This window comes from Camarhynchus parvulus, chromosome 1A, assembly GCF_901933205.1.
Source record: "Camarhynchus parvulus chromosome 1A, STF_HiC, whole genome shotgun sequence".
NCBI classification, from domain to species: Eukaryota; Metazoa; Chordata; class Aves; order Passeriformes; family Thraupidae; genus Camarhynchus; species Camarhynchus parvulus.
In genome coordinates, this window is record NC_044586.1 from 22,604,629 (window position 1) to 22,629,247 (window position 24,619).

The 24,619-nt window shown below is 51.7% G+C and overlaps 1 protein-coding gene across 1 annotated transcript; it reads left to right on the forward strand.

The window, feature by feature from the left end:
- The first annotated feature begins 1,491 nt into the window (after positions 1 to 1,491).
- MGAT3 (beta-1,4-mannosyl-glycoprotein 4-beta-N-acetylglucosaminyltransferase) lies at positions 1,492 to 24,619 on the forward strand. The gene is made up of 2 exons (XM_030960149.1): positions 1,492 to 1,800; positions 17,931 to 24,619. The coding sequence occupies exon 2, from the start codon at positions 17,932 to 17,934 to the stop codon at positions 19,438 to 19,440; it is 1,509 nt and encodes a 502-aa protein (XP_030816009.1). The 5' UTR covers positions 1,492 to 1,800; position 17,931; the 3' UTR covers positions 19,441 to 24,619.

Below are 24,619 nucleotides of genomic sequence, written 5' to 3' on the forward strand. Positions count from 1 at the left end.
AGGCTAATGCTGTCACTTGCCAGCCATCTCAAAAAAAAAAACCACAAAAAAACCCCAAAACAAACAAACAAACAAACAAAAAAAAAAAAACCAAAGAAAAAACAGTCATGGACTCAATGCAAGTTGAATCATGGCTGTAAGATTCTTCATAGGGATGTAGAAGCTGGGGACTCCCTCCAAGCCCAGTTCTCTGCTAGGGACCCATGACTGTCTTGAAGAACATTGTTTTATCAGAGAGCAACTTCATCCTGGACCCAGAGAGATGGGGATGCTGTTGTCTTCCCAGTGTGTTCCCACCAATATGATGTTGCTGTCATCGAGGTGGAGCCTTTCCGTGTCCTCAAGGACTTGTGCTGGTGCAGTGTTGCGTCTGCCACAAAATGATCCCTCTCATGTCGTGAGAACTTCCCTTGCTGCATCGTTGTCTTCCTCCTATGTCCTCGTTCCTTTCCCTCAGTACTTCTACAATACTCTAGAGGCACTTCTGAATCCAGCTGACCTCTGGCTGTCTTTACTCATCCTTCTAGCTGAGTTTGCATCGGGGAAAATTCCCCTTCAGTTATGCTGTCTCTTTGCTTGAGCTCTGACACTTTCTCTATCTTAGCCTTAAAACTCAAAATTGGGGTGACCCTTTCCCATGGAAACCCTCTCTGGTGCTGGTCGGGCAGCAGATCAGAGCGCAGGGCAGACTCTTGTGCCACAAGTGCTCAGAAGAGGCGGTGGCAATTTGACAGAGCCACTTCTCACCTTCTCCCCAGTGAGCCGCCCCGTGTGCCCATACGATAAATGGCAAGTTGGAGAGGTGTTGGCACCGAGGCTTGTTTGTAACGTGCTGCTTTTCCAAATTCCCATGAAATGTTGAGGAAGGGTGTACTCTAATTCTGCTTCCTTTGACCTTTTGCTCGCTCTGGGCTGCAAGGAGTGAGGTCGGTCCCATGGTTGTGTTTCAGCATGTTTGTAGCGGTGCCGTTCCGTCAGGGGGGAGGGGGTGGTGGTATTATGGTTTGGCTTGGCTTTGTTTTCCTTTCCAAAGATGGGCCCAACGTGGAAGAAGGCAGGGAAAAGTTGAATTGAGAAAAGATAGCTTCTGCGGTTAGGGTGCAGGACCGGGAGTCAGCAGACGCAGGTTCTATTTCTGGCACCGCAGCAAAACTTCCTGATGTCGCTGGGCAAGGCAGCTCACGCATCCCCACCTCGCCTGCCTCCCTCCCGCCAAGCAGCGGGAGCTCCCGCCCTCGCCGGCCCCCCGGAGCGATGCGGAGGGGGCGGCTCTGCCGCGGGGCTGCGGGCGGCACGGCGGCTCAGCCTCGGCCCGCGGCATGCTCGGGGGGCGCCGCCTGGCCCGGCGCTCGCTACCGCAGCCCGCTCGATAGCAACCCCCGGCCCCATCCGCGGGGCTCCTTTGTGCGGGGGCGGGGGCGGCCGGGCCGTGCCCCGGGGGCAGGCGGCCCGCGGCGGCGGCCCGGGGGGCGGGCGGGCGCGCCGGGGAGGAGACAGGCGGTGAGGGCGGCACAAAAGGGGCTGCTGCAGCCCTGCCCGCTGCCGCCGGCGGGGCTCGGCTCGGCTCGCCGCGGCTCAGCAGCGCAGCGCATCCTTTCCCGCGGCCGGGAGGAGCTGCCGGGCCGCTCCGCGGCGGAGAAGGAGAAGGCGGAGGAAGGCGGCGGGGGGCTGCGGGCTCCGGGCTCGCCTCTCGCCGCGGCCGGCGCCGAGCCATGCCGGGGGGCGGCGGGCGGGCTGGGGGCGAGCGGCAGCCTCGCCCCGCCGGGGGCCCGGCGGGCACCGACTCTGCGCCGGCCGGGGGTGAGTGAGCGAGCGGCTCTGCCGCGGGGCTGGGGCGGCGGGCAGAGCGCGCCCCGGGGGAGCCGCCCCGGGGTTGCGGGCAGCGGCGGCGGGACCCCCATCGGTCCGTCCCCCCCCCGGCCGCTGTCGCCACCTGCAAGTTGTGCCTCGGCCCGGGGGTGCGGCGTCATCCCCTGCGAGCGCTGCCGGAGAGGCTTCCCCCACCGAGCCCCCACCTTCGCGCTCCTTATTTATTTATATTAGTGCTATTTTTTTATTCTCTTCCCCCCCCTCCTCCCCACCCCCCCATAATCCCGGCATCCCCTGCTAGGGAGCATCGGCTGTGGGGAGGAGGGCGGTGATGCTGCCAGCCCCCTGCCCGCAGCGGAGGGCTCGCCGGGGATGGAGGCACCCTCCCTCCGGCCGGGGCACTGCAGCGAAGGCCCATCTGCTGCCCGGGCTCGGCTTGCGAGGAGGGCACGGGCTGGGGATGCGTGCCAAGCCTGCAGCAAGCGAGAAGGAGTAACAGGAGTGCGTGCGTGGGAGGGAAAACATCCATACAAATAAATGTGTATCGCCAAACGTCCCCTGTGCCCTGCTCTGTCTCCATGTCAGATAGCTGCAGGTCCCCTGGTCGGGGCTGGCCGCAGAGGGACGCGGGCACCCAAGTTCTCTCCGTTCATGCGGGGCTCTCGGGTTGTTTGTGGGCTGGGATAGCTGTGTGTCCTACCGGAGTGACACAGGCTGGCGTACCTCAGTCCTTGCGGAGTTTTGCTCCCTGGGTGAGCGTGACAAGGTTGGTGGGGAGCACGGCATCTGCTGCGGCTCTGGAGTTGCTCAGGCAGCTCGGTGAGGGAGGGAGCGTGGCGCGGGATGGAGACAGGCTTGTCTCAGTGCCTCAGCCCGTGGTTTTCCTTCGGGGATTTCCACATGCTGTGTTTCCTCCAGCCGCGCCTGGGTCGCACGGGAACCCCGCCTATTTCCCAGAAATGATGCTAGGGTCTTGCCTTTCTCCTTTGCACCCTAGGGCAGAACGTCGGGGTCAGGAGCATGCCTGCCCTGTCTCCAGAGCATAGTGTGGGTGCTGAGCACCTCTCCTATAGAACAACCCTCCAGTTAATTCCAAATCTCTCTTCTTGAGTGGGAAGTTCAAGCCTGTGAAAGCACTCGGTGGCACCCCTGCTAACAAATATGACCTGAGTCACCAGGAACCCCCAAGCCTGTGCAAACTGAATTTCCAATTCCTGTGTACTCTTGCCCCTGTGTCCCTCACCTTGGCAGAGTGTGAGTCAGCAGGAACTTTTCCAGTTCCTTCCCCAAAGGGTGTCTCTTGTGCTCTGTGGGTCCCTCCTGCAGCAGTCATGTTTAAGTCCAGCTGGCACCTGTGATTTAGGAAGCACTTGCGAGTTCCTGTTGCTGCAGCCTGGCTGCTGCCAACTTCTCAGAGACGGACAGAAATCAAGCAGGATCTACCATTCATTGCTTGACCCTCAGGCAATGGAGAGACATCTCTGAGGGGAGGAAGGACTATGGGTGTCCCTATGCTCCAGCAAACCTCCGGTTTCTAAAGCCCCCCTAAACACAGCTCTAGCATCTGTGCTTGTTTCAGCCCCAGTACAAGTGCTGGGAACGTGTCCTCCAAGCTAGAGCAGGAGAAGAGCAGTCCTTTGAGCTATTCCCGGGGAGGGAGTCTCCAGCCTGCCTGTAGCACTATAAAACAAGCAATGAATGAAAGCCATTGCAAACTGCAGACGAGCAGTGAAGCTGTGGCTCTTCTACTGCCCGTTGTAAAAGTCCCTCAAAGATTTACAGCTCCTCTACACACTCAGGTGATTTTGCAGTGGGGGTGAGAAATCCGCTGCAAGGTATAGCATTCCTCCCTTGAGGACTCAGTTATACCTGCATTGTTTATTAATGCCCTGGATATGCCAGTTATATCCTTAGGAGAGGGGATGGATTCAGGCTAGCTGCAGGTGTGTTTCTTGCCCAGTTCCTAATTCAGTGGCCCCACTGCTGCTTTTTGTCTAGTATACTTTTGGTCCCAGGTGCTGCTGTGGCTCACCTCCATTGGAAGTGCCCTCCACACTCTTGTTTCCAAAGTGGTTTTGGTGGCTGAGTTGCCTGCCTGCTTTCCTCCCTCCCTGAAAATGCTGTTAAGATTGGGGAAAAAAAAGTTGCCTGTGTGACATGCAGGGGTTGTCTTAGCTAGGAGGTCAAGAAGAGCAGGTGGGAAATAGTGTACTTGCAGGAATGTTCGTTTCAGTAGATGGTCACAGCTGTGAGCTTACCTGGAGCACTTGTGCCCAACATGACACAGGGATAGCTGGTCTGGAGGCTTGCTGGGGCTCCTGGTGAGCACAGAGCCTGTTGAACCTTGGCCAGGCACAAGGCAGGCACAGACACTCACTCGGTGTGTTTGCCTGAGGAGCGTACCTGTGAGGTTTGTGTACTGTGGGCTTCCTGTGTGCCTTGTGTTTACCTTTCTCCTCCTTCTCCCACGCACATCTGGCTAAGTGCAGTGTGACACTGGGGCCTGCCAGATTGGTGTAACATGCTTACTGCGTGCCTTTGAGGGAGGCTGGTGTGACAAACATGGGGGGCTGTTTGCTGGGTGCGTGTAGCAATGCACATGGGTCCTGCTGGATGCACTTACCATGGAACTTTTGCTGATTTTTTTGGCTGCAATAAAGGTAGAGCATGTAAGCAGTCATGGGTATGGCAGTTGTTCAGGGCAGAGCACATAGATGTTGTTGTGTATGTTCAGTACGTGAAGGGCACCTTAGGCTAGACAAGTTCCTCTCTGTCCCTCCCTTGCTTTGACCTGTCAGCAAGCAGAGATAAACTCTGTCTCGTGGAAGGGTTTACAGCTGAGATTTCAGCTTCTTGTGTCTGAGCTTCCTCCTCTCTTGAGAACAGCATCTTTAGGGTGCACCTGCTATCACAAATTGAGGCCCCTACACCCCCCAGCCTCTGTGCTGGATCATAAAGGTGGAGGAAGGAGGTGGGGGAGCTTGCTGATGGACAGATGGGGCAAGCTGGGCCAGCATTCATTCCTAATGGCCGATTAGGCTTTAGGTGGGGTTAGTTGCTCTAAAATGAGCCCTTTGTACATTGTTGGAGTCTGTGACCCAATCAGTGGGATGTAGCTGGAGGAGGTGGTGCTAACGAAGACTGGTACAGCTGTCAGTAACTCTGGCAGAGAGGAGGGCGAACTGACTGGCACAAGAGATGTCTTCATGACTTTGGGTCAGTGGAGGTGCCTCAAAGGGCTGGTTCATGTTACCAGCCCTGACTACAGAAGCAGAAAAGTGTGGGTAGTTGTGCCCACGTGTTTGCTGCTGCTGTCACCCATCAGTTCTGCACAAAAGGTCAGGCTGCACTTCACTAGCACAAAATGAAACATTACAGTGGGATCTGAAATCTGGGGAAGGTAGGCACGTGGGGCAGTGCAATTTAGGGGGATGTGGGGAGAGTCTTAGGAATGTCTGCTGTTCCCATTCCTGGCTGTTCTTGGAACGATGGTGACATATCTGCAGTGCACATGTGAACCGTGCTGTCAAGTCAGTGATGCAGGCTGGCCTTGAGGAGCCATGACAGTGCTGCATGGAGGCACCAAGCCTGGCACTGTGGGCAGTTTTGGGTCGGGTTTGGGGTGCTCTGACAGCATTAGGTGAGTTTCTGGCAGCAGTGCTGGATGGAGTGCCAGGACCAGCTGCTTGTGGCAGGGACCAGGGCAGAGCTGCTGTCACAGAGCTGGTGAGTTCCCCCTTCTCCAGGGGAAGGTGCAGAGAAATGCTGTGTGCTGGAGCAGTGGAGTAGGATTTACAAAAGCACTCTATGCCTGCATCCCTGTGGAATAAGCTCTGGCTGCATATCTGAGGAAGGCAGAAACATGATTTGTTTACCTTTTTTGAACTTCTTTCTGTTCCTTGGCATGCAGACCCTTTACTTCCCAAAGCTCTTCTTGAAGTACAACAGGTACCTCCTGCTCTTCAGACCTCTGAACACCTGTAGCAGGGTGGGTGTATTTTTGTGCTCAGAAACTTGCTCAGTAGAGCTGATAGGTGACAGGGAGTGCAGCACTGCACTTTGAGGTTTCATCAGGTAGGCTGAAGGGAGCTGGCTGCCTTACGAATGGCAAGGGCTTGTTCTGGAGTGGTGGTTTTGGAAGTGATTATTACCTGTTTTAGGACAGCAGGAGTTATGTGAGCTGCTTGCTGTTGAGGCCTTGGCCTTTTGTACTGAGATAACCCCCCCTAGCTGAACAGGCAGCTTGATGACTTCAGCTAAGGTTCCTTGTTTCCCCACCAAGGGGAGTGCCCAGGTCTGTATCTAAATTGGCTTTTCCAAAGCATCAGCCATGGCTGTGGGGTATGACCACACTGAGCGTTGCCAGGAGTCTTTTTCAGCCTGTAATGCTCAAATTGCAAGCAAGAGGAGAGGTGGATGTGGCTGACTGGAAGACAGGAAAGCAGAGGGGGTTTCTCTTCTTTCTGAGGATCATCTCTGTCTTGCATTTTGACAGAATTTCTCTCCAAGGACTTTGAAACAATCTATTAAGCTTCTTTTAATTAGGTAAGCCCTTACCTAGAGTAGAAAAGTCTCTTGTATTTCCCACACAGGGAAACTGAGGCATGGAGCAAGGCTGTGCTGTGCCCAGTGGCAAAGGCAGAGGCTGGTCAGGAGAGCAGCGACCAAAGTGCCACGCTCCCTGTACTTGCTTTGCTGCTGGCTGTCTTGGAAATCCTGGAGGACAGCTGGGTGGGGTGCTGAGCCAGAGGTTATGGATAACTTTCCAGTCATCACTTGTGTTCTGCAGCCCTTCTCACCACTGGTATCGCATCCTCCTTGATCTGCTGCCCAATCTATAATCCCTGCTCCCTGCTGCCTTTCTCTCAGAGAATCCTTCTCCCCTCAGTGTGTAAATCTATACAGGCTGGGCTGGGGTTAGCAGGCAGACTCAAACTCCATGTTCTCTTCAAGGCTTTGGGGTCATTTTTGTCTTGTGATGTTGCTGCATGTCTCCTGCATGAGGCAGGTTTGGAGCACAGCTGAGAGAAACACGGATGCAAATCAGCCCCGCTGCACAGCGGCTCACAGCTGTGACACCTGTGAGCTAAGCACAGGTATCCCCTGGCTTGGCATGCAGATACAGGGCTGGACAGACAGCCGGGCAGACAGCATGGCCAGGAGTTCTCAAAGGGAGTCTCTCTCCTAGATGCTGAGCCCTTTAAGAAGGGGAAGGTAGGCTAGAGCCCTGAGATTTTAAGCTGGTTGTGCTGAGGCTGAAGAAAGGGCTACGGTGGTGCTTTCAGTTCTTCCTTCCTCTAACACAGACCCTTCTAGTGGGTAGCAGGGAAAAGGAGGAGGATGGAGGCCTGTGCAGGCTGAGCACGCTGGGCACCAACAGACCTTGGAGGCTGCAGCAGCTAGGAAAGGTAGGCTTTTGGAAGAAGGATTTGGCTGTAGGGGCTGAGGGTGCATGGTGCTCACTGTGTGTGAGGAAGTTGTGTTTTTGTGGAGCTTGTGGTGTGAGGGCTGGCTCTGAGGCAGAGCAAAGGGCAGGGTAAATGAGGAGAGCAGTGCCCTGGAGTGATCAGCATGAGCTGCACTCTGTTGCTTAATGACCCCATTTCCAAGGGAAGCTTTGGAAGCCCTGATATTCAGGGAAGCAGGATCTCCTGAAGGCAGGAGACTGGGGCAGCAGAACTGACTGTATTTCTCTCTGCTTTCAGCTCAGCCTTCCTTGTATGTTATTTGTGTTAGCAAAGCTCTTCTTTCTTTACCACTCCAGAGGCTTTTGTTTTTTGTTCTCTTTTCTCCTTCCCACCTGCCCCAGCAGTCCTTTCTTCCCTGCCTCACCGTGCCAGTGCTGTCCAGCTGCAGCTTTTGCCAGCTAATCTGATCCATGGAGGCGAGACCTACTGAGCAGCCTTGCTCAAAGGGGACACGATTTCCTACACTTGCTCCTGGGGCTATGTGAGGTCTCTGGAGAAGAGGTGGATTAAAGGAGCTGCTGTTTGTCCATCAGCCAGCCCTGTGTCCCCAAATCCCTCCTCTCGTGCCGTTGCTTGGTGCAGGCCTGGCTGTGAGCGAGTGGCCAGCGTGCTCTCGGATATGTGCTCCTGGCACAAAGCCTCTGTGGCCTCAGAATCCCTATCTAGCAGCAACTTCTGGAGGAAGGGTTGACCACACCTGCATTCAGCTTGGCCGGGGGTACGATGGGATTGCTTTTGCATAATTTAGCAGTCTCTTGAATTATTTATAGTGCAGTTGTGCTCTGGAGCAGAGTCTTCTCGCTTCCCGTGAGCACTGGGGGGGAGGGAAGGGGAGTTTGTCAGGCATCCAGAGTCTATCACTTAGTGATGAGGAAGTGCTGTGGGCTTCCTTTTTGCCTGTGCTTGTTTGCATATGGCTCTGTGCAGCCCTGAAAATGCAGTTCTGGTTTCTGTATCATTCAGGTGTGTGACACTGCTGAGCATCTCTGTGGCTTGGGGTTGTGCGAGAGGTTCCTGAGTTCAGAGCCTTGTCTTTGCAGTAGAGACTGTGTCAAGCTGGAGACAGTCAATCTGGTGCTTGGATTTGGTCCCTCACTCAATTACAGTGTTGGAGTTTTCTAGACTGTTCTCTAAAATATTTAGATGCTTGAAAGCATTTTTCTTCTTTCAAAAGCCCATCTTATCTTGCCAAAGTGTTTTTTAGATTTGTCATGACACGGTCCACTGGACTCTGCACAAGATCATCAGGGCCTGAGCACTGGGTAGACCAGGTGGTTGAGTAGCAAACTGTGCAGCTGAAATTCCCATCACTTCTCAGTGATTAAACCCTGAAGAGAAGCTGACTGGGGCAGTTTGCTACAGGCTCTTGCAGCAGTGGAACATCATGGAGATGAGCTGGGTAGCCCAGCTATGTACGAGTTTAATGCCCTTTGTCCCTCTGCCCCACTGTGGCAGGTTGGTGCGCCACACAGGTGGGCTGTCCTGTGTCTGCCCTGCTTGTCCTGTTAACTTCAACATGACCACGACTCCCCTCCTGCAATGCATGTCCTTCTTGTTCATGACTGATTTTCATAATGTGCTTACTCTCCTTCCTTTTTGACCTGTTTGTGGCCGCTGACTTCTCAGATACACAGTTCAATATAAATGTTTGTGTTACTAAGACCTGAAAGGAGAGGAAGAGGGCTGAGGGTGGAGAAAGAAAGAAGCTGTAATCAAGTGATTGTGGTAGTAAACTGCTCTGTCTGCTGTGCAGTTGAGCAGAAATGCTCAGCTTCCCTGTTTTTATATGCACTGTGTTCACTTGTGGCTTTTGTGTTTGGGGCAAAGTTGGACAGGTAATCACTGTATGTTCCCTGGACAAGCTGTGCTGTCCCATCTTGCCCTGGCCTGGTGCTTGGTCTCATCAGCCTGAAAAGAACCCATTCTTTCATCAGATGGTTTTACCTCTTGTCAGGGGCATCACCATCTGGCTAAACACAAAATTCCTCCTCATCCTTCTCAAGAAATAAGGCAACTTAAAGGAAGAATGTGAAGACAGGTGATCCACAAATCTGTGTGATGTCCAAGATGGCATTTGATTTTGCTGATGAAGACAAACTTTCTCCTTCTTTCCCTGTAGACCTGCTCCTAGTTCTTACTGCTTGGATTAATCTGGAGGTCAGGGTCCTGCTTTGCTCAGTGAAAGGGAATGTTTGTGCAGAAGCAGTAAACATTGTTGAGACCCAGGCCTGCTGCAATGCCTGTAAACAAGGTCCAGTTGTCTGTGGGAGGTAGAAGAGAGATTTATGTGACCCTGAGTTAAGTGCATTAGGAAGCTTTTGATTTCATTCTGGGAAACTGCCCCTTTTCATGGTACCATATGCCTGTTATCGGCACAGAGCCGTGACTGCAGAATTGATTCGTGGGGATTAAATCCAAGGGGCTGCAATGCTGCAGTCAGAAGGATAACATAAGCAGGAGGTTGTGTCTGCAAGCCAGAGCCCCTGAGCTCATGCCCTTTGTCCAGCCCAGAGGTGGGAGTCTGGGCTGACTTATTCCTGCCTCGGGGCAAGGCACTGAAGCTCTCTGCCTATCAGCCCTTTTTCTGTCTGAAAATAATAACAAAGTGAAGTGGCAGCGGGGGATCCAGGCAGCCCTGTGTCGAGGTCTTGCCTAAGTCTTGAAAGGGGAAATGAGGAACAAAGGCAGAAGAGACAAATAAATAAGGGTCTGTTTGTGGTCCAAGAAAAATTCCCATGGGCTTGTGTAACATTCTCGGGGAGATGTGACACTCCCTGGGCTGGAGTTAGTTTTTGAGAAATGAAAGGAAAGGGGGGGAAAAAGGCGAGAGAGTGATCAGCGGGGTTTGGGGAAGGGGAGGAGAGAAGGAGGGAGAAACATCCTAGAGAAACCTCTCTGCGTGGAGTCAGGTTTCTGCGTTTGTTCCTGGTGAAGAGGGGTTAATGCTCTTTGCATGGGATTGGCTGGTCACCAGACATTCAGAGTGGAGGGGGATCCGGGGGCTGCCAAGCAGGACCCCTGTGGCCTGAAAAGGAGGGGAGGAGGGGAAGGAAGAGGCTCTTCCAAACAGTAATAGATCGGCTACTGTGGGAAAGTGAGCACACTGCCAAACCCCAAGTAGTTGGTGATGGATGGGGGAGGAAAGAGGGTGGGAATGGAGGGCTAGCTCTTCTCCTGACCACTAGGACCTTGCTGCTATTCCAAGGCCTCGCTTTATTTATTGTCTTCCTGGGGTTTAATTATTCTGCTCCTTGATCCATCTGGGAGACCCTTTATCCTGGGGATGCACAAACAACTGCCACCCGCTTCAAAAATAGCTGGAGCTAACGTGGTTTCTCCTGCATGCGTGGGTCTGTGTGCTTCACCCATCACCATGGCATCAAGTGTTTCTTGCCTCTTTCCTCTTTTAAGTGCCTTGCTCTGGGCTCACAGGGCACACTTCACCTTCCTCTGGGCTCTTCAACCTGCATCTCCCTGTTGCTTGGGCTGTCACAGTCCCTGCTTTCCTTTGCACAGGGTTTGTGTGCCTGATCTAGTGCATCTGCCACATGCTCTTCACCCATGGACCTGCAGGTCTGAGGGGAATCTGGACTGTTCATCTTGCAGCTGTTCTCAGGATTTGTGCCTTGTACTCCACTTGCTTGACCTGCCTGGAGTGCCTGCCAGGATCTGCATTGAAAGCAGTTGCCTGCTGCTGCTGGTTCTTCCACTTCCTTCCTTGGGATGTGCTCCTTCTCTGATGCTGCTGGGAAGAATTAGTGAGCTCATGGTGGCTGAATGGGGGCCATGTTGGACATTTGGTTAGATGAACAGTGGCTACAGTTCTGTAATTTTGAGTTTCTGAGGATGTATGTACATCTACGTGTTTTGATCAGAAGTGAACTGGTGAAATAATTTAGAAAGTTTCTGCTGGTCATCTGCTTGTTCCCATGCCTAGGCGTTTTCTTCAAGTTTATTTTTAACCCAGCTAGATCTGCTGCTGATATGGCTGTAAAAGCAGACTTTCATGTGATTGACAACTTGAATTCATACAACTGACAACTGAGGGATGGGTAAGCTGTGATGGTGGTGAGTGAGGGGGGAGAACCTCTGACACAACAGCCTGTGTTGTCACGTGCCTCACTTGAAGTCTCTGCAAGCTTTATTTGGTTTTGACCTGTCCCTCTTTGCAAGGCACCAAAACTAGCAGGGAGATCTTGCATACCTGTTTGATAACCCCATGGTCTGTCTGAAGGCATAAGTTGCTTTTTTGTGTAGTGTTGTCCCTTTTCCCTTTCCTGTTCCTCATGATGGGGTATCTCTTCCCTGTTAGACCCCAGAAGACCTAACCAGCTGTGTTTTGCAGTGGCTGACTGCTGTGCAGCTGGAGCAGTGAGCAGCAGCAGTTCTGTGTCTGGGAGAAGGGCCTGGCGTCCTGGGTGAGTGCAGTGAGCAGCGCCTCAGCTCGCCCTCGGATGTGCACAGAGGCCCAGCCTGGGAGCCAGGTGGTGACATGAGCTCCAGGGCCATCCCAGCAGACCTCGTGGAAGCAGATGTTTTGAGGAGGCAATAAGCAGGGCTGGGGAAGGGTTCTTCCAGGATATCAGGCAGAAGTGAGGGAGAGAGGCATCACTTCTCCTATAGCAGAGAGAGTGCTCAGACTAGTGACGCTAGGAAATTGAAGGTGCAGCTTCTGAGAACCTCTGAAGGATTAAAGTGTGCAGAAGCATCTCTGAAGCAGTGGAAATACCTATGGTGAGACTGGATTTAGCTGGAGAGAGAAGATTAGCTACAAGGGAGCCCAGCATATCTGAAGGATGCTGAGAAGAATATTTGATTGATTCCAGTGGAGTTGGAAATCCAGCTTAGTTTCCTTTAGCATGCAGTACTGCACTCTTATGACGTCCAAGTACTTCTTGGATAAAATTAAATTGGTGTCTTGTAGGCCATTACTGGATTTCACGAGAGTTTTCTAGTCTTTTCTGAGATCTTTTAAATTGGGGATTGGAGAATTAGATAATTATGCTGGTATTAGTAACATGGTAGCTACAGTAAGAACCGTCTGAGTGGAGGGTTTTGTACTGGACTCTGAAGGTGTTCAGATGTTGGTCTGTTCCACTGACTTCTGGAAGATCAGTCTTGAGACAAAATCCTGTCAACGGAGACCACTTTATCTCCAGGTCCCATGTGTTCTGTGTGGAGGGCTAAGAGCTGCTTTGTCCCACAGTGTGCAGCTGGAGGTGTAGCATCTGAAGTAACCAAGGCTTAGTCCCCTGAAGGGCAGGACAAGACACTTGAGAGAACAGTTGAAGGTCCATGGGAAGTGTGGATTCTGAACATACTGTGCTTGCAGAGGTAAAGAGGTGAGCAGATACAGCACATGAAACGCTGGAAGCTTAGTGTTGTATCCATCTTAGTTTCTGTATGCAGCAGATAGCAGCTGCTGGTGTGGAGCACTTGGGTCTCCTAGAGGAATGCATAAAAGAGATACTTGGTTTGTTTGTTTTTTGACTGTAGATGCTGCAGGTGTGTTGAGACTTAGCCAGGTCTTGCACACAGTCTGGAGGCTTGTGGTTGACATGTACATCGTGTACCTGTCCTTCCTGGGAAGGGGAAGGCAATGCCTTTCTTTGTGCTGTGCTGTCACCCTTCCCTGGCCAACCTCAAACCTTAGTTTTGTGTAGATTCACCCTTTAGCTGTCTTTTTTCCTCAATGTGGTTTTCTTTCTGACTTGACAAGACCTGTTAGTGGTGGGTGGATGGCAGCTCTGGGGGGCAAATGGGAGTCATGGTGGCATGCTGTTGAGTGGTTACCTTACCACTCCTCTTACCTGTCTGCAGAAATGGAGGGAAGGTGCTTAGGACAGAGCCTTGCTGTCGCTCGGCCTGACCTTGCTGGGAGAGTGCCTGTGCTGGATGGCTCCATCCAGCTGTTTGGGCTGGCACCAAGTCAGTGGCACCTTGTGGTCGGTTGCCTCAGGGCTGCAAAGGAAACACGGAGTGTGAGGTATTGCTGTTTTGCATTTGTGCTGCTGTGGGCAGCAGCTCTTGATGAAGGACACAGAAGAATGTTTTATTCTGTCCTTGGACCTTGCAGGGAAGCTGATACGGACCTGCTTACATTGAAACCACCTTGTGCTGTGGCTGCCAGAGTTTCTTGCTGACGTCCTTGTAGCTTGCAGTCCCTGAAAGCACTGTGGCATCCTTCATGTGAGAGATGCTGAGCCCTAGCTAACTTCTGGTACATCCTGCTTCTCTCAGATTTTCCTGCAATGTAGGATAATCTTCTTTTCCTACCCTTAAGCAAAGTGCAGTCCTGCTGTGCCTGAGCTTGTGTTGTTGACAAATACTAAGTTTTATGGTTTCTCCTTCTGTGGATGTTTGCAGGACAAAAGTAACTTGAGAGTTTTACTGTGTTTAGAGGTACTGTGGCTCTGATGCCTGCTTGGTTCCCGTGCTTGAGGATGGCAGGTAGACCTAGTACTCCAGAAATGTGGAGCCTGTTCCATTTGTCTCTAGCTGGAGCAGAGAGAGTTGGGCCCTCTGTGTGGAATGGGGGGTGGAAGTCATACTAGGTTTTTAATCTGCCATGTGAAAGTGATTCTAATTTGAATTGCTGCTTTGTGTTGAAGTGTCTGAGTGATCTGCAAATATGTTACTGCATGGGTGTTATGGGATAACTTTAGGCAGAGGAGATGAGCATTATGGTATCAGGGGAAAACCAGAAGCTTCTGCTCTGACTTGTTCTCCACAGCTTCGTTTTCCCTGTAACCATGGGAGAGGTCTGAGTCTCGAGTCCCATGCCCTAACAAGATGGGGTAACAAGCCTGTATCCAGCAGCCTGCTGTGTGGCCTCTTGCCAGTGTTCTCCAGAAGAGAACATTGGAGCTGGTGAACTGCCAGCTCTTATCGGTGCATATCTTTCTCTCTGGATTCTGGAAAAATAAGTATGTTATTTCAGGATGGTATAAATCAACTGGTCACTGAAATGGTAACAGGTGCCTGGGGATAACTCATGTGCATAACACTTCTAGCTTTTCTCCTTTTTTGAAAGCACTTCCCCTGCATGGTAGAGGAAGAACTTCAAGCAATGAAATATCAAAGGGGTCCCTAACAAAAAGAAGCTTTCAGCTTGTCTCCTCAGGATTGTGTGTTGCTGAAGCAGTCTATAACTGTGCACTCCCTAAAGAGCTTTGTCTTAATGGAGCTGACTGTCCATACTACTTCAGGCTTTTTCTTCTACTCGAACATTAAAGCTTTTCTCGCTGCTGACAGCAACTTGATCACTCTCCCAGAGATCAAGTTGACTTTTCCCCCCTTCCTCAGTCAAAATTGTCAGAAGGGAAATACCTCTTCTTGATGTTTTCTGTGTTCCTGGTCACTGATGGCTGCTTTGTGTTGGAGCAGGTGGGCTCTTCTGTGACACACTGAGATGTCTCCCTGACTGGTACCTGCTTTCTCATTTCCACCACATGTAAATGTTTTGGATGGGGAGGGTGGGGAGTCCTCCCTTGCTGGCCTTTGTCTCCAAGGAGCTGCCACCAGACATGCCTTTCACTGCAGGGCTGATCAGAGGATATGGGAAGGGATACATGATTGATGGTGTTTAGTCTTGGCTCACCCAAGGATGCATGAGTTTTCTCCACTCCCTGGCAGAAGAATCCCTGGCATGTGAGAATGAAGGTGGTTCCCAGGGAAGAGATTTTGAAAAGGACACGCCTTGCTTCTTTGCTTCCCTCCCCTCTTCCAGGAGGGGTTAGGAAATGGGTTGGTGTTCCCACTCCCTAACAAAACCAACTGAGCAGTGAAAACTGCCTCCCTGGCCGCGTCAGCAGGAACAGCAGAGGGTACTGCAGGGCCAGCTGGCTGGCAGAGCAGCTGGGGAGGGCTGTGCATCCCAGCCTGGTGCAGGAGCTCAGGCAGCCCTGCCCAGAGCCCCTTGTGCCTGTGGCTGGAGAGCTGCAGAGCCACACGCTGAGCCTGACAGATACTGATGTGTGCTAATGACAAGGGAGGAAAATCTGCTTTGCTTCCTAAAACCATGCGTCCTGCCATGTTGACACAGCGTGCTACATCTCAGAAAACAGAGCAGTTTGTTGAATGTCAAGAGTTATGGCTTTTTGTCTGGGAATTTACTGTGGCATGCAGAGCATCACAGCCATCTGAGAAGGTGATGTGCCTTGTGTGATTCCTTCAGCACTTGCCTTCAGCCCTGGGCTGGCCCAGGGGAAGCTGGCTGCCCTGCATTTGTGTGTCCTGTAGGAACTGGAGCGAAACCAGCGTTACCTGGCAGTCATTGGGATGGCTGTGTTGGAGCAGGTCAGCTGTTCATCTTGCCCTGGTTTCAGTGTCTGAGAGAGCAGCCTGATGTCTGGAAGTAATGCCTTGGAGAAGTCACAGGACACCTGACTGGAGAAAGCTGTACTCATTTACCAGTGAGGGACACTTTCTACTGACACCCAGTCACTGCTAATTTAGTGGGGGTTTGGCTTCCTTGTGCCCTTCTCTTCCCCACACTTCAAGACAGACTGAAAACTAGTGGTGTGCAAGGAAAAGGCACTGAATATTCCTCTACTTTACAAGTGGTCTTGCTCAAGAAAAAATCAGTCATGGATAGAAAGAGATGCTCATGGCGTTTTCTGCAACCTCTTGTTTTGCCCCCATGACAGCAAGCCCCAAGATTATCTTTTATGGCTTTTAACAGAAGAATATCCAGCCACTTAATGGCTGGGCCACTACAAAGGTGATGTCCAGAGCCAGCACCCTGCCCTGCCGCTGACTTGTGTTGTGGCAAAGTATATCAAAACACCTACTAAACATTAACCAATAGAATCGAGCTCTCTTTCCTTTTTCCTTGTTTATTTTTCTTTCAATTTTTTCCCCTCCCATGGCCATGCTGTAACTTTTCCACCAGCTTCAGGCTGCAGTCCTTCAGTCAGAGTGTAATCTGGGCCTCCTTGCCCTGCCACCTGAGCACTGGGGACAACGTCAGTGGATGGTGACTTCCACTAAAAATGTGACTGCCAAGTGTCAGGAAACACTTTGCTGAGCTGTAAGGTACAGCTGTGGACAGCCCCTCTACCAAAGTCCGTGTCAGAGCCATCTGTGGCAAGCCAGATATGTTTTCCTTTGGGCAGTTGCCATCTGTCTAAATGCTTTATGGCTTTTCATTCAGTATTAAAGTCTCCTCAAGTTACTCAGTAACACACTCTGCTGTATTTTACCTAATACCCTCTGAAGTGGTAGGAGCTGGTTGGGTTCTTCCCTCTGCCCCACACCTGGCCACGTGTGAGGCAGCTGCCCCATGACCACCAGGAGCAGGGACTGCCTCCAGTGAAGGCGTTGCTGGCACCACTGTGTGCCAGGTGGAACCTTTATAAGTGATGGTGCCTCTCAGGAACTTTGGCCCTGGAAGGACTGCGCCAGGGAGAGAACCACCAGAATGGAGCATGTGGAGGGGGTGAGATGGTATGTGTCACATGTGTGGGGATCTCTGCCTCCTTGTCACTGCAGGAAGGGTGTCATGCTCCAGGACAGCCTCTGCCTTGAAAACTGCTTTTGGATGACCTTTCTCCCATGCCCACTTTTGCCCCAACTTGCCTTTCCCTAAACAGCAGGTGATGGAACACCTTTTCTACCTTTCCTTGGCGAAGCACTGTGTGAGATTCATTTTTTCTTTTTCTTTTTTTTTTTTTTTTTTGGTTTTGGTCCTTTTTCTGAATTGTAGTCTTCAATCACTTCTCTGCCTGACAGCAGCTCTGTGTTCCCTGCCTGGGCTGGAGGAGGGGAGGTGGTGGAGGGGAGGATGAAGGCAATGCTTCATGTTGTTTGGAGGGAAGGGCTCTGCACCACTGGCTTCTTCCTGGCCTGACGTGGATCCATCATGATGGCACAGTATTACCAGCAGAGACAGCTAGGCATTTATTTTTGTCACCTTGATCCAGATGTAGAAAAACCTCGGCATCTGGTCCACAGAAAGTGAAAAACAAAATGCAACATATGGAGATACAGTGGACTTGAGAATCACAGGTGGGAGAAGAGTAAATGTGACAGGATCTTAATTTTATTTTTGTTTTCCTGTCCTCCATGTGAACTTGGGTAGTATTTCCTAAGAACAAGGGTGGTTTTTTAGGGTGTGTGTTGTACAAACATTGTAAAGATCTGGAGACTGTAGGCTGCCTCTGGCAGTCTGACTAATGATCTCGATCTTTTAAAACTGCCTCTCTTGCACTGGTCATGTTTCAACCATGCCCCCCAACTCTCTCACCCTTCCTGGGCTTTTCATTTTCTCCCAACCCTCTGGTGATGCGCCTCTGAGGAGGTTTACATTCATTTAATTTCCATTGGTGAGTAGGGGCAAATCTTCCATATGCGGTGAGTTCACTAGATCATGAATTCCTGTTATTCTGTATTTCTTGTCTTTCTACCCCATTGCCAGTGCCTTTTTTGTCTCTGGATTTATGAGACTAATCTAGCAGAGGTTCAGCTGAAGCAAAAGGCCCAGTGAAGATGGCAGGGGGTAGGGGTGTAATTCCTGGAGTCAAGTCTCTAAAGATGCATGCTGAATTTGGACCAGCATTTCTCCCTTCCCCAACCTGTTTTTCTAACAGTGGTAAACTTTCTGCACCTCAGTAACTATTGAATGTGACTTTCCTTTTCGTGGCTCTTCCACAGGATGAAGATGAGACGCCATAAACTCTTTCTGACTCTCTGCATGGCTGGTCTCTGCCTCATCTCCTTCTTGCACTTCCTCAAGGCCCTTTCCTATGTCACCTTCCCCAGGGAGCTGGCTTCGCTTAGTCCCAACCTCGTCTCCAGCTTCTTCTGGAACAATGCCCCTGTCACGCCTCAGGTCAGCCCTGAGCCAGGGGGTGCAGAGTTCCTCCGCACACCCCTGTACTCCCACTCCCCCTTGCTCCAGCCTCTGTCTCCCAGCAGAGCCAGCGAAGAGCTGCACAAGGTTGAGTTTGTGCTGCCAGAAGACTCAACGGAATACTTTGTCCGTACCAAAGCTGGTGGCATTTGCTTTAAACCAGGCACCAAGGTGTTGGAGAAGCCACCTGCAGGCGGCCGGCAGGAGGAGCAGGCGGATGGTGCAGCCTCGGGGCGGCCGGCTCGGAAGCCGCTGAGCGCCGGTGGAGCCAAGCGGCGCAAGTGGGTGGAATGCGTGTGTCTGCCGGGCTGGCACGGCCCCAGCTGTGGCGTCCCCACCGTGGTCCAGTACTCCAACCTGCCCACCAAGGACCGCCTCGTGCCGCGGGAGATCCCCCGGCGGGTGATCAATGCCATCAACATCAACCACGAGTTCGACCTGCTGGATGTCCGCTTCCATGAGCTGGGAGACGTGGTGGATGCTTTCGTGGTGTGCGAGTCCAACTTCACGGCCTACGGAGAGCCGCGGCCCCTCAAGTTCCGCGAGATGCTCCTCAACGGCTCCTTTGACTACATCCGCCATAAGGTGCTCTACGTTTTCCTGGACCACTTCCCGCCCGGCGGCCGCCAGGACGGCTGGATTGCTGACGATTACCTGCGTACCTTCCTCACCCGGGACGGCATCTCCCGCCTCCGCAACCTGCGCCCAGATGACGTCTTCATCATTGATGATGCTGATGAGATCCCGGCCCGCGATGGCGTGCTCTTCCTCAAGCTCTACGATGGCTGGACAGAGCCCTTCGCCTTTCACATGCGCAGGTCGCTCTACGGCTTCTTCTGGAAGCAGCCGGGCACCTTGGAGGTGGTCTCAGGCTGCACCATGGGCATGCTCCAGGCTGTCTATGCTACCGACGGGATACGTTTGCGACGCCGTGACTACTACACCATGCCTGGGTTTCGGCAGTACGAGAACAGCACGGGACACATCCTGGTGCAGTGGTCACTGGGCAGCCCCCTCCACTTTGCTGGCTGGCACTGCTCCTGGTGTTTCACCCCAGAGGGGATCTACTTCAAACTGGTGTCAGCTCAGAATGGGGACTTTCCCCGCTGGGGTGACTACGAGGATAAACGAGACCTCAATTATATCCGGGAGCTGATCCGGACTGGTGGCTGGTTTGATGGTACAATGCAGGAATATCCCCCTGCTGACCCCAAGGAGCAGATGTATGCTCCCAAGTACCTGCTCAAGAATTACCAGCGGTTCCGCTACTTGTTGGAGAACCCCTACCGAAAGGTGGAGGGTGCTGGGTGAGGCCACCGGGTGGGAAATTAGAACTTCACAACAAAGGGAAAGAGTCGGGTGTTTTCGTCTGTTCCTTCTTTTGTTTCCTTTGTTTATGGGCAGGGTGTGCTGGTTTTATGGGCTCTCTGCCTTCCCTCACTTCCTGTTCTTCTTCCCTTCATCCCAGGGTGATGCCTGGGAGCCCAAATTCCTCAGTCACATGAAGGGAGACCTGGACAGGAGGAAGAGAGAGGTTGAGAACCCTCTCTGTAGTAGCATAAAGACTTCCTTGCATCTTCTGAGCCTCTCCTGCTGGCTGGAGAGAATCTCTGCAGCCAGCTGGCAGCTTTTCCTCTGGGGGAGGCTGAGACGATCCCATGGGGAGACAGGGCAGCTGTTCCCATCCACCCTCATCCTTTGTGGATTGGAGCAAGCATAGATGCAAGCCTGGGCTGTTTATTGAGCGTGTGAGTCAGCAGGCACAAACTCTTGTGAGTGGTTGTGTGTGCAGATGTGTGTCACTGGCATTTTTTGGATGAGTGAATGTGCAAAAGCATCTCAGTATGCTTTTTTTTTTTTTTAAATACTGCTATATTCAAAGGGTATTTTGGGGAAGGGGAATCCTTTGCTTCCAAGGTGTCCTTCTCAAGATGCAGCCCCTTGCACAGGCTGAATGCATTCTGTCCTGGGCTGGATCTTGCCCCAGTACTCTACCAATCCTGGAGCAGAAAGCTAGGAAGCAGAGGAGAAAGCTGGGTTTGAGGGTTTTTTCTGCTCATTCTTCCCCTTGCCCCCACAACACTGCATGGACTTGTCCTACAGAAGCCAGAGTATCTTCCCTGCAGTACAGGCTTCTGTTAGGGCTGGGATAAGCTGTAGGGGACTCGCTTAGATGGTGGGAGTGTACGTTTGCAAGTGCATGGTTGCCTGTGTGCATGAGTGCTCACATGCATGGGTTTGGTGTGCACCTGGGTGTTTATTACCAGTACTGGGGGGGAGGAGGACATAGTGGGGCTTGGCTGTGTGTGCTTGCAGAAAATGGTGGGACCCAGTGTTGGCATGGATGATTTCTTGGGCAATTCATAGGAGAGGACCAGGGATGCATTGACTCTGCATAGCACTGCTACACTTGTGGGACTGTTGCATGCCTCTCTGGCTGCCTCTAGAGCCCCACAGGCTGTGCCTGTAGCAGGGCTGCTGCTTACATGTGCTGGCTACTCCTCCTTACACTACTTCTCCTTACCATGGGGTAATAAAAGGGAGAAAAGGAAGGGCAAAATTCTGATTGTTGTGCACAAACAAAGCCTGTCAAGGCATGGGATCCATCTGTCTGCCCTTAGGGTGTGAGGGGGCTCATGAAGAAACAAGCCATGGGCCAATTCTTCCTGGGGCCAAGAGACTGTTTGGGGACCACAGTGCAATCCAGATCATGTGCAGCCCACATCTGCAGCCTGGGCCATGCAGACAAGACCATGGAGAGGAGAAGGGGCTTAGGAGTGTGCTAGTAGCAGCTGATTGGGCTGGTGTCTGCTCAGGCCTGGGCAGTGAGCATCTGGCCTGCTGTTGTATTGAATTGTTCAGCTCACTGAGGAGGCAGATTCTTGTCTCCGCCGTTACCACCACCCTTCCTTAGCAGATGGCTTGCCAGGGTGCCCAGAGCCTGGGTTGTAGTGGGCAGAGGGTGAAAATCATAATGAACTTGCTCTTAGCAAGCCTTAGCAGTGGAAAGACTGACTCATGTTCCAAGCAGAAATCATGGAGGAGGATAAAGAGGAAGACATTGGCACAAAGAAGTGTGGCCCTTCTGGCCAGCTGTTCTGAAGCAGGGGGGTTTTCATTGCCCTTAACTCCATCAGGGTTCCATGGTCCTGTGTTGCCCAACATGTGCCACCCTTGTGCTTCATTCCTACCTATGTCTCTCTCTTTTTTTCCTTCCTAGTTCCCTCTCTAGAGAAGAGAAATTGTCAACAAAACCAACTTGCTTGCCTAATAAGGCAGAGGCTGCAATAAAAAGAAGATTAATGTCTTTTTCTGGTCAAATGGAGATGCAGTTCACTTTAGCTCCTTCCTCATGTTGTGTGCCATAATGCTTCCTTAGAAGAACTGAAGGAACCTCTTTTTTGTTACCATTTTTGGTTTCTTTAAAATCACTGTTCTCAGTTCTGTTGTGTCTTTCCCACAGGCAGAGAAGCCCCTTTGGGAACTGGGTAGACAGACAAACTTTGCTAGGAGAATGCTTTTCCCCCAAAGAGAAGTTGTGGCTTTAAGTCCAGACTGATTGATGTAGCAGGAGGAACTCCTGTCACAGTGATGGGTTCTGGTGCTGAGCAACTGTGTGGAGGTTTTAGGTGTAGAGAGATGGTAGAGAAGTGAGGTCCCAGGTGAGAAAGGAGGAGCCTGTATTGAGCAGGATGAAAGCCACAGCACTGAGGATGCCGCATGGGGAGAAGATGCTTTCCCCAGGGACAGCTGGAGGAGAGCAGGTGTGTTAGCTCGTGCAATTCAGCAGCAGCACAGTATGGAAAGAAGAAGCCATTTCTCATTTTTACTCTGAGGAGGGAGCCTGAGGTCTGCTCTTGGACCTTTTGGCTTTGCTTTGTCTCAGTGATGATAACACAAGGTCATTGCCAGGCTTTGCTGGAGACAAAGGAGAAAGACAGGCCAGTCTCTGTGGGTGCTTTGGCAGCACCAGAGCCCCACTTGAGCAGGAGCTGAAGTTCACCTGTGCTGGGGTTGCACCTCTTTATCTCCCACAGTGGGAGCAGCCTTTCCTCTGATATCAGCCCTTCCCTTCCCGTGCACGGCCATCCTTGGGGATTTTTAGTGCACAGCAGTCATGTTTTCAGTGTTGAGGTGTGGCCTTTGTCTCTTGGGAGTTTAGTAAGCCCACAGCTGCAGTATCTGCTTCTCCCATTCCTGAACTACAGCCTTTTGCTTTCCCTTCTCCATTATTTGCTCCACCATTCTCCTCTTCTCTCTCTGATTTGTGTCTCCTTCTGCTCCCTTGGGCTGGAGAAGAAGGTATTGCTTGAAAAGGGATGCTGGGGCTCTTGAGCAGAACTCCTGCCCTGCCTGTCTCCTGGACTTACTCACTTCCTTATTCCTAGGAAATTAAATTGAAACCAGACTTCTGTTGTAGTGGGAGGAAGGGGCTTTACAGATGAAATGCATTCTTTATTGTTTCTCTTTCTCAAGAATTGTTTAAGCCTTTTTTGATTTAAGGCCAAACCAGTCAATGTTTGTCTAATTTGTCTGGCTAGCTCTGTGTTTATTATCCTTAGGGAGCTAGAGTGCTTGTCATTAAAAATCTTCCTTCCTGTCCCTGGAGGGAACAGACACTACTAAGCTGGCTTTCACACAGTGATTTTCCAAGGTGGTGGCTTGCCCTCTGCTCAGCCTTGCCCGTGCTGCCTGCTGGGACCTCTGCAGCCAGCTCCAGGTGGGACAGTCACCCCTCCAGGCAGCTGCCACAAGAGGGAAGTCAAAAGTAAGTGTGTGTGTGAGGTAGTGAGAGGCAAAGCAGGAGGCAGGTTTGTGTCAGATCCTTGTTTCCCAGTGCTGGACTCTGAGGTGAGCACTGAAGCTCCTTCATTTTATCTGAACCAGGTTCTGAGATTTGAGAAGGGAAAGACCAAGAACCTTGTCCTGGCACTGGGCTGGAGCTGGGATCAGACTATCAGAGCCTGATGTCTGTGGGTTGTTGCAGCCCATGGGGGCAGGGGCAGTGAATCCTGCTCTCTTGGACCAAACTGTCCAGTGGATGGAGGGAATACATCACCAGCCTTTTCCTGCAGCCCTCTTCAGCCTTGTGCTTTTTCATTTCCAAAGGCTTTTTTGCCTTCAAATTGGTGAACAGTGGGGCCAGGAAATAGGTGAAGCAGTGTGTGGCACACTCAAGCCTTGCACTTCTTTCTGTCTTTGTGCTTCCCGCCTAGGAAGAGATTGTGTGCCTATGCATGGCTTTGGACTGGGGAATGCCTCTTCCTCTTTTGCCCCAAGGGAAAGGAAGGACATGAGCTTTGGTGCACCTGCAGCAGGTGAGCTTGCTAAAGCAGAGGGAGTAGGGCAGGTTAGACCTATTTGCCCATCTGGGGGTAATGCCACACCCAAGTGACAGAAAAGACGCGGTGACTTTGTGCCTGCGGTCGGTATGGAGGATGACATGCTCAAGCCCACTCTTGCTGTTGCTTTCTCTGATCCCTGTGTCCTGCTGAGGTGTTGTGCTTGTGCTGCCCAGGCCAACCTCCTCTGTGTCTCTGTGACAGGTGAACAAGGAAACCGAGCTGGCATGGAGGGAGAGTGTCAGAGCAGAATGGGTGTTCATTCTCCTCTGCCTGCCTTGCTGTTTCCTTGTGGGATGGTGTCTCTTCCCCTCCTCAGTGTCCCCGGGGCTGTGTCCCTGTGTCCCAGCTCCTGCTGGCAATCTCTGTGGCTGCTATGCCTCTGCACTGTGAAGATGCTGTCCAGGGTCACTCCTGGTTCCATGGGTGAACGCTGGTGGTGGAGAGGGAAGGGATGGCTCGTCCTGGCTTCACTGACCTCTAACCTTGGTGAAAAAGGAGGGAAGTGAGTGGGAGAATGGATCCTGTATCCCTCCATCATTGTGTTCTCCCTCCCTCCCTAATCCCCTGATTTCTGAGACATTAGACAAAATCACTCCTGTTATGGGAAGCGAAGGGGAGCAGGAGGGTAAGGGAGTGGCAGGAGGGGCTCAGATCCAGCATTGAGAAAGAAGAACTGTTTCTAATGCAATACACTGACATTTTAAAGCTTTGGGCACTCCAGGTAGTGGATTAAGAAGGGATCTGAAATACTCTAAGAATTCAAACCGCTGTTTTTTCCTGCCTGTGCGGATGATGATGCTGTATCATCCTGGAGGTGGTCCAGCAGCACTTCTGAGCCTGGGGTCCACCTGGACCTACTGCTGGTGTTGCTCCTGGAGGGGCTCCAGGACACCCTGCTTTGGAAAAAGAATGCGTGGACTTGCCAAAAACTAAAAAGAAAAGAAAAAATAAGAGCATCTGCAAAGCTCCTTTCAACTCTGTAATTTATAAACAGCAAGTAATAATGAACTTTTTGTAAGGATAAATCAAATGTACATTCTGAAATCATTTTCTCTGTAAATGGTTGGATTTCATTTCACCCTTAAAGGGATGCTTAAAAGGAGGAGATAATAATAAAAAATCTAAAAAATTTACAAAGTATGAAA

Excerpts from the sequence above, each read along its gene's own strand:
- MGAT3 (XM_030960149.1), top strand. The coding sequence starts at position 17,932 with ATGAAGATGAGACGCCATAAACTCTTTCTGACTCTCTGCATGGCTGGT.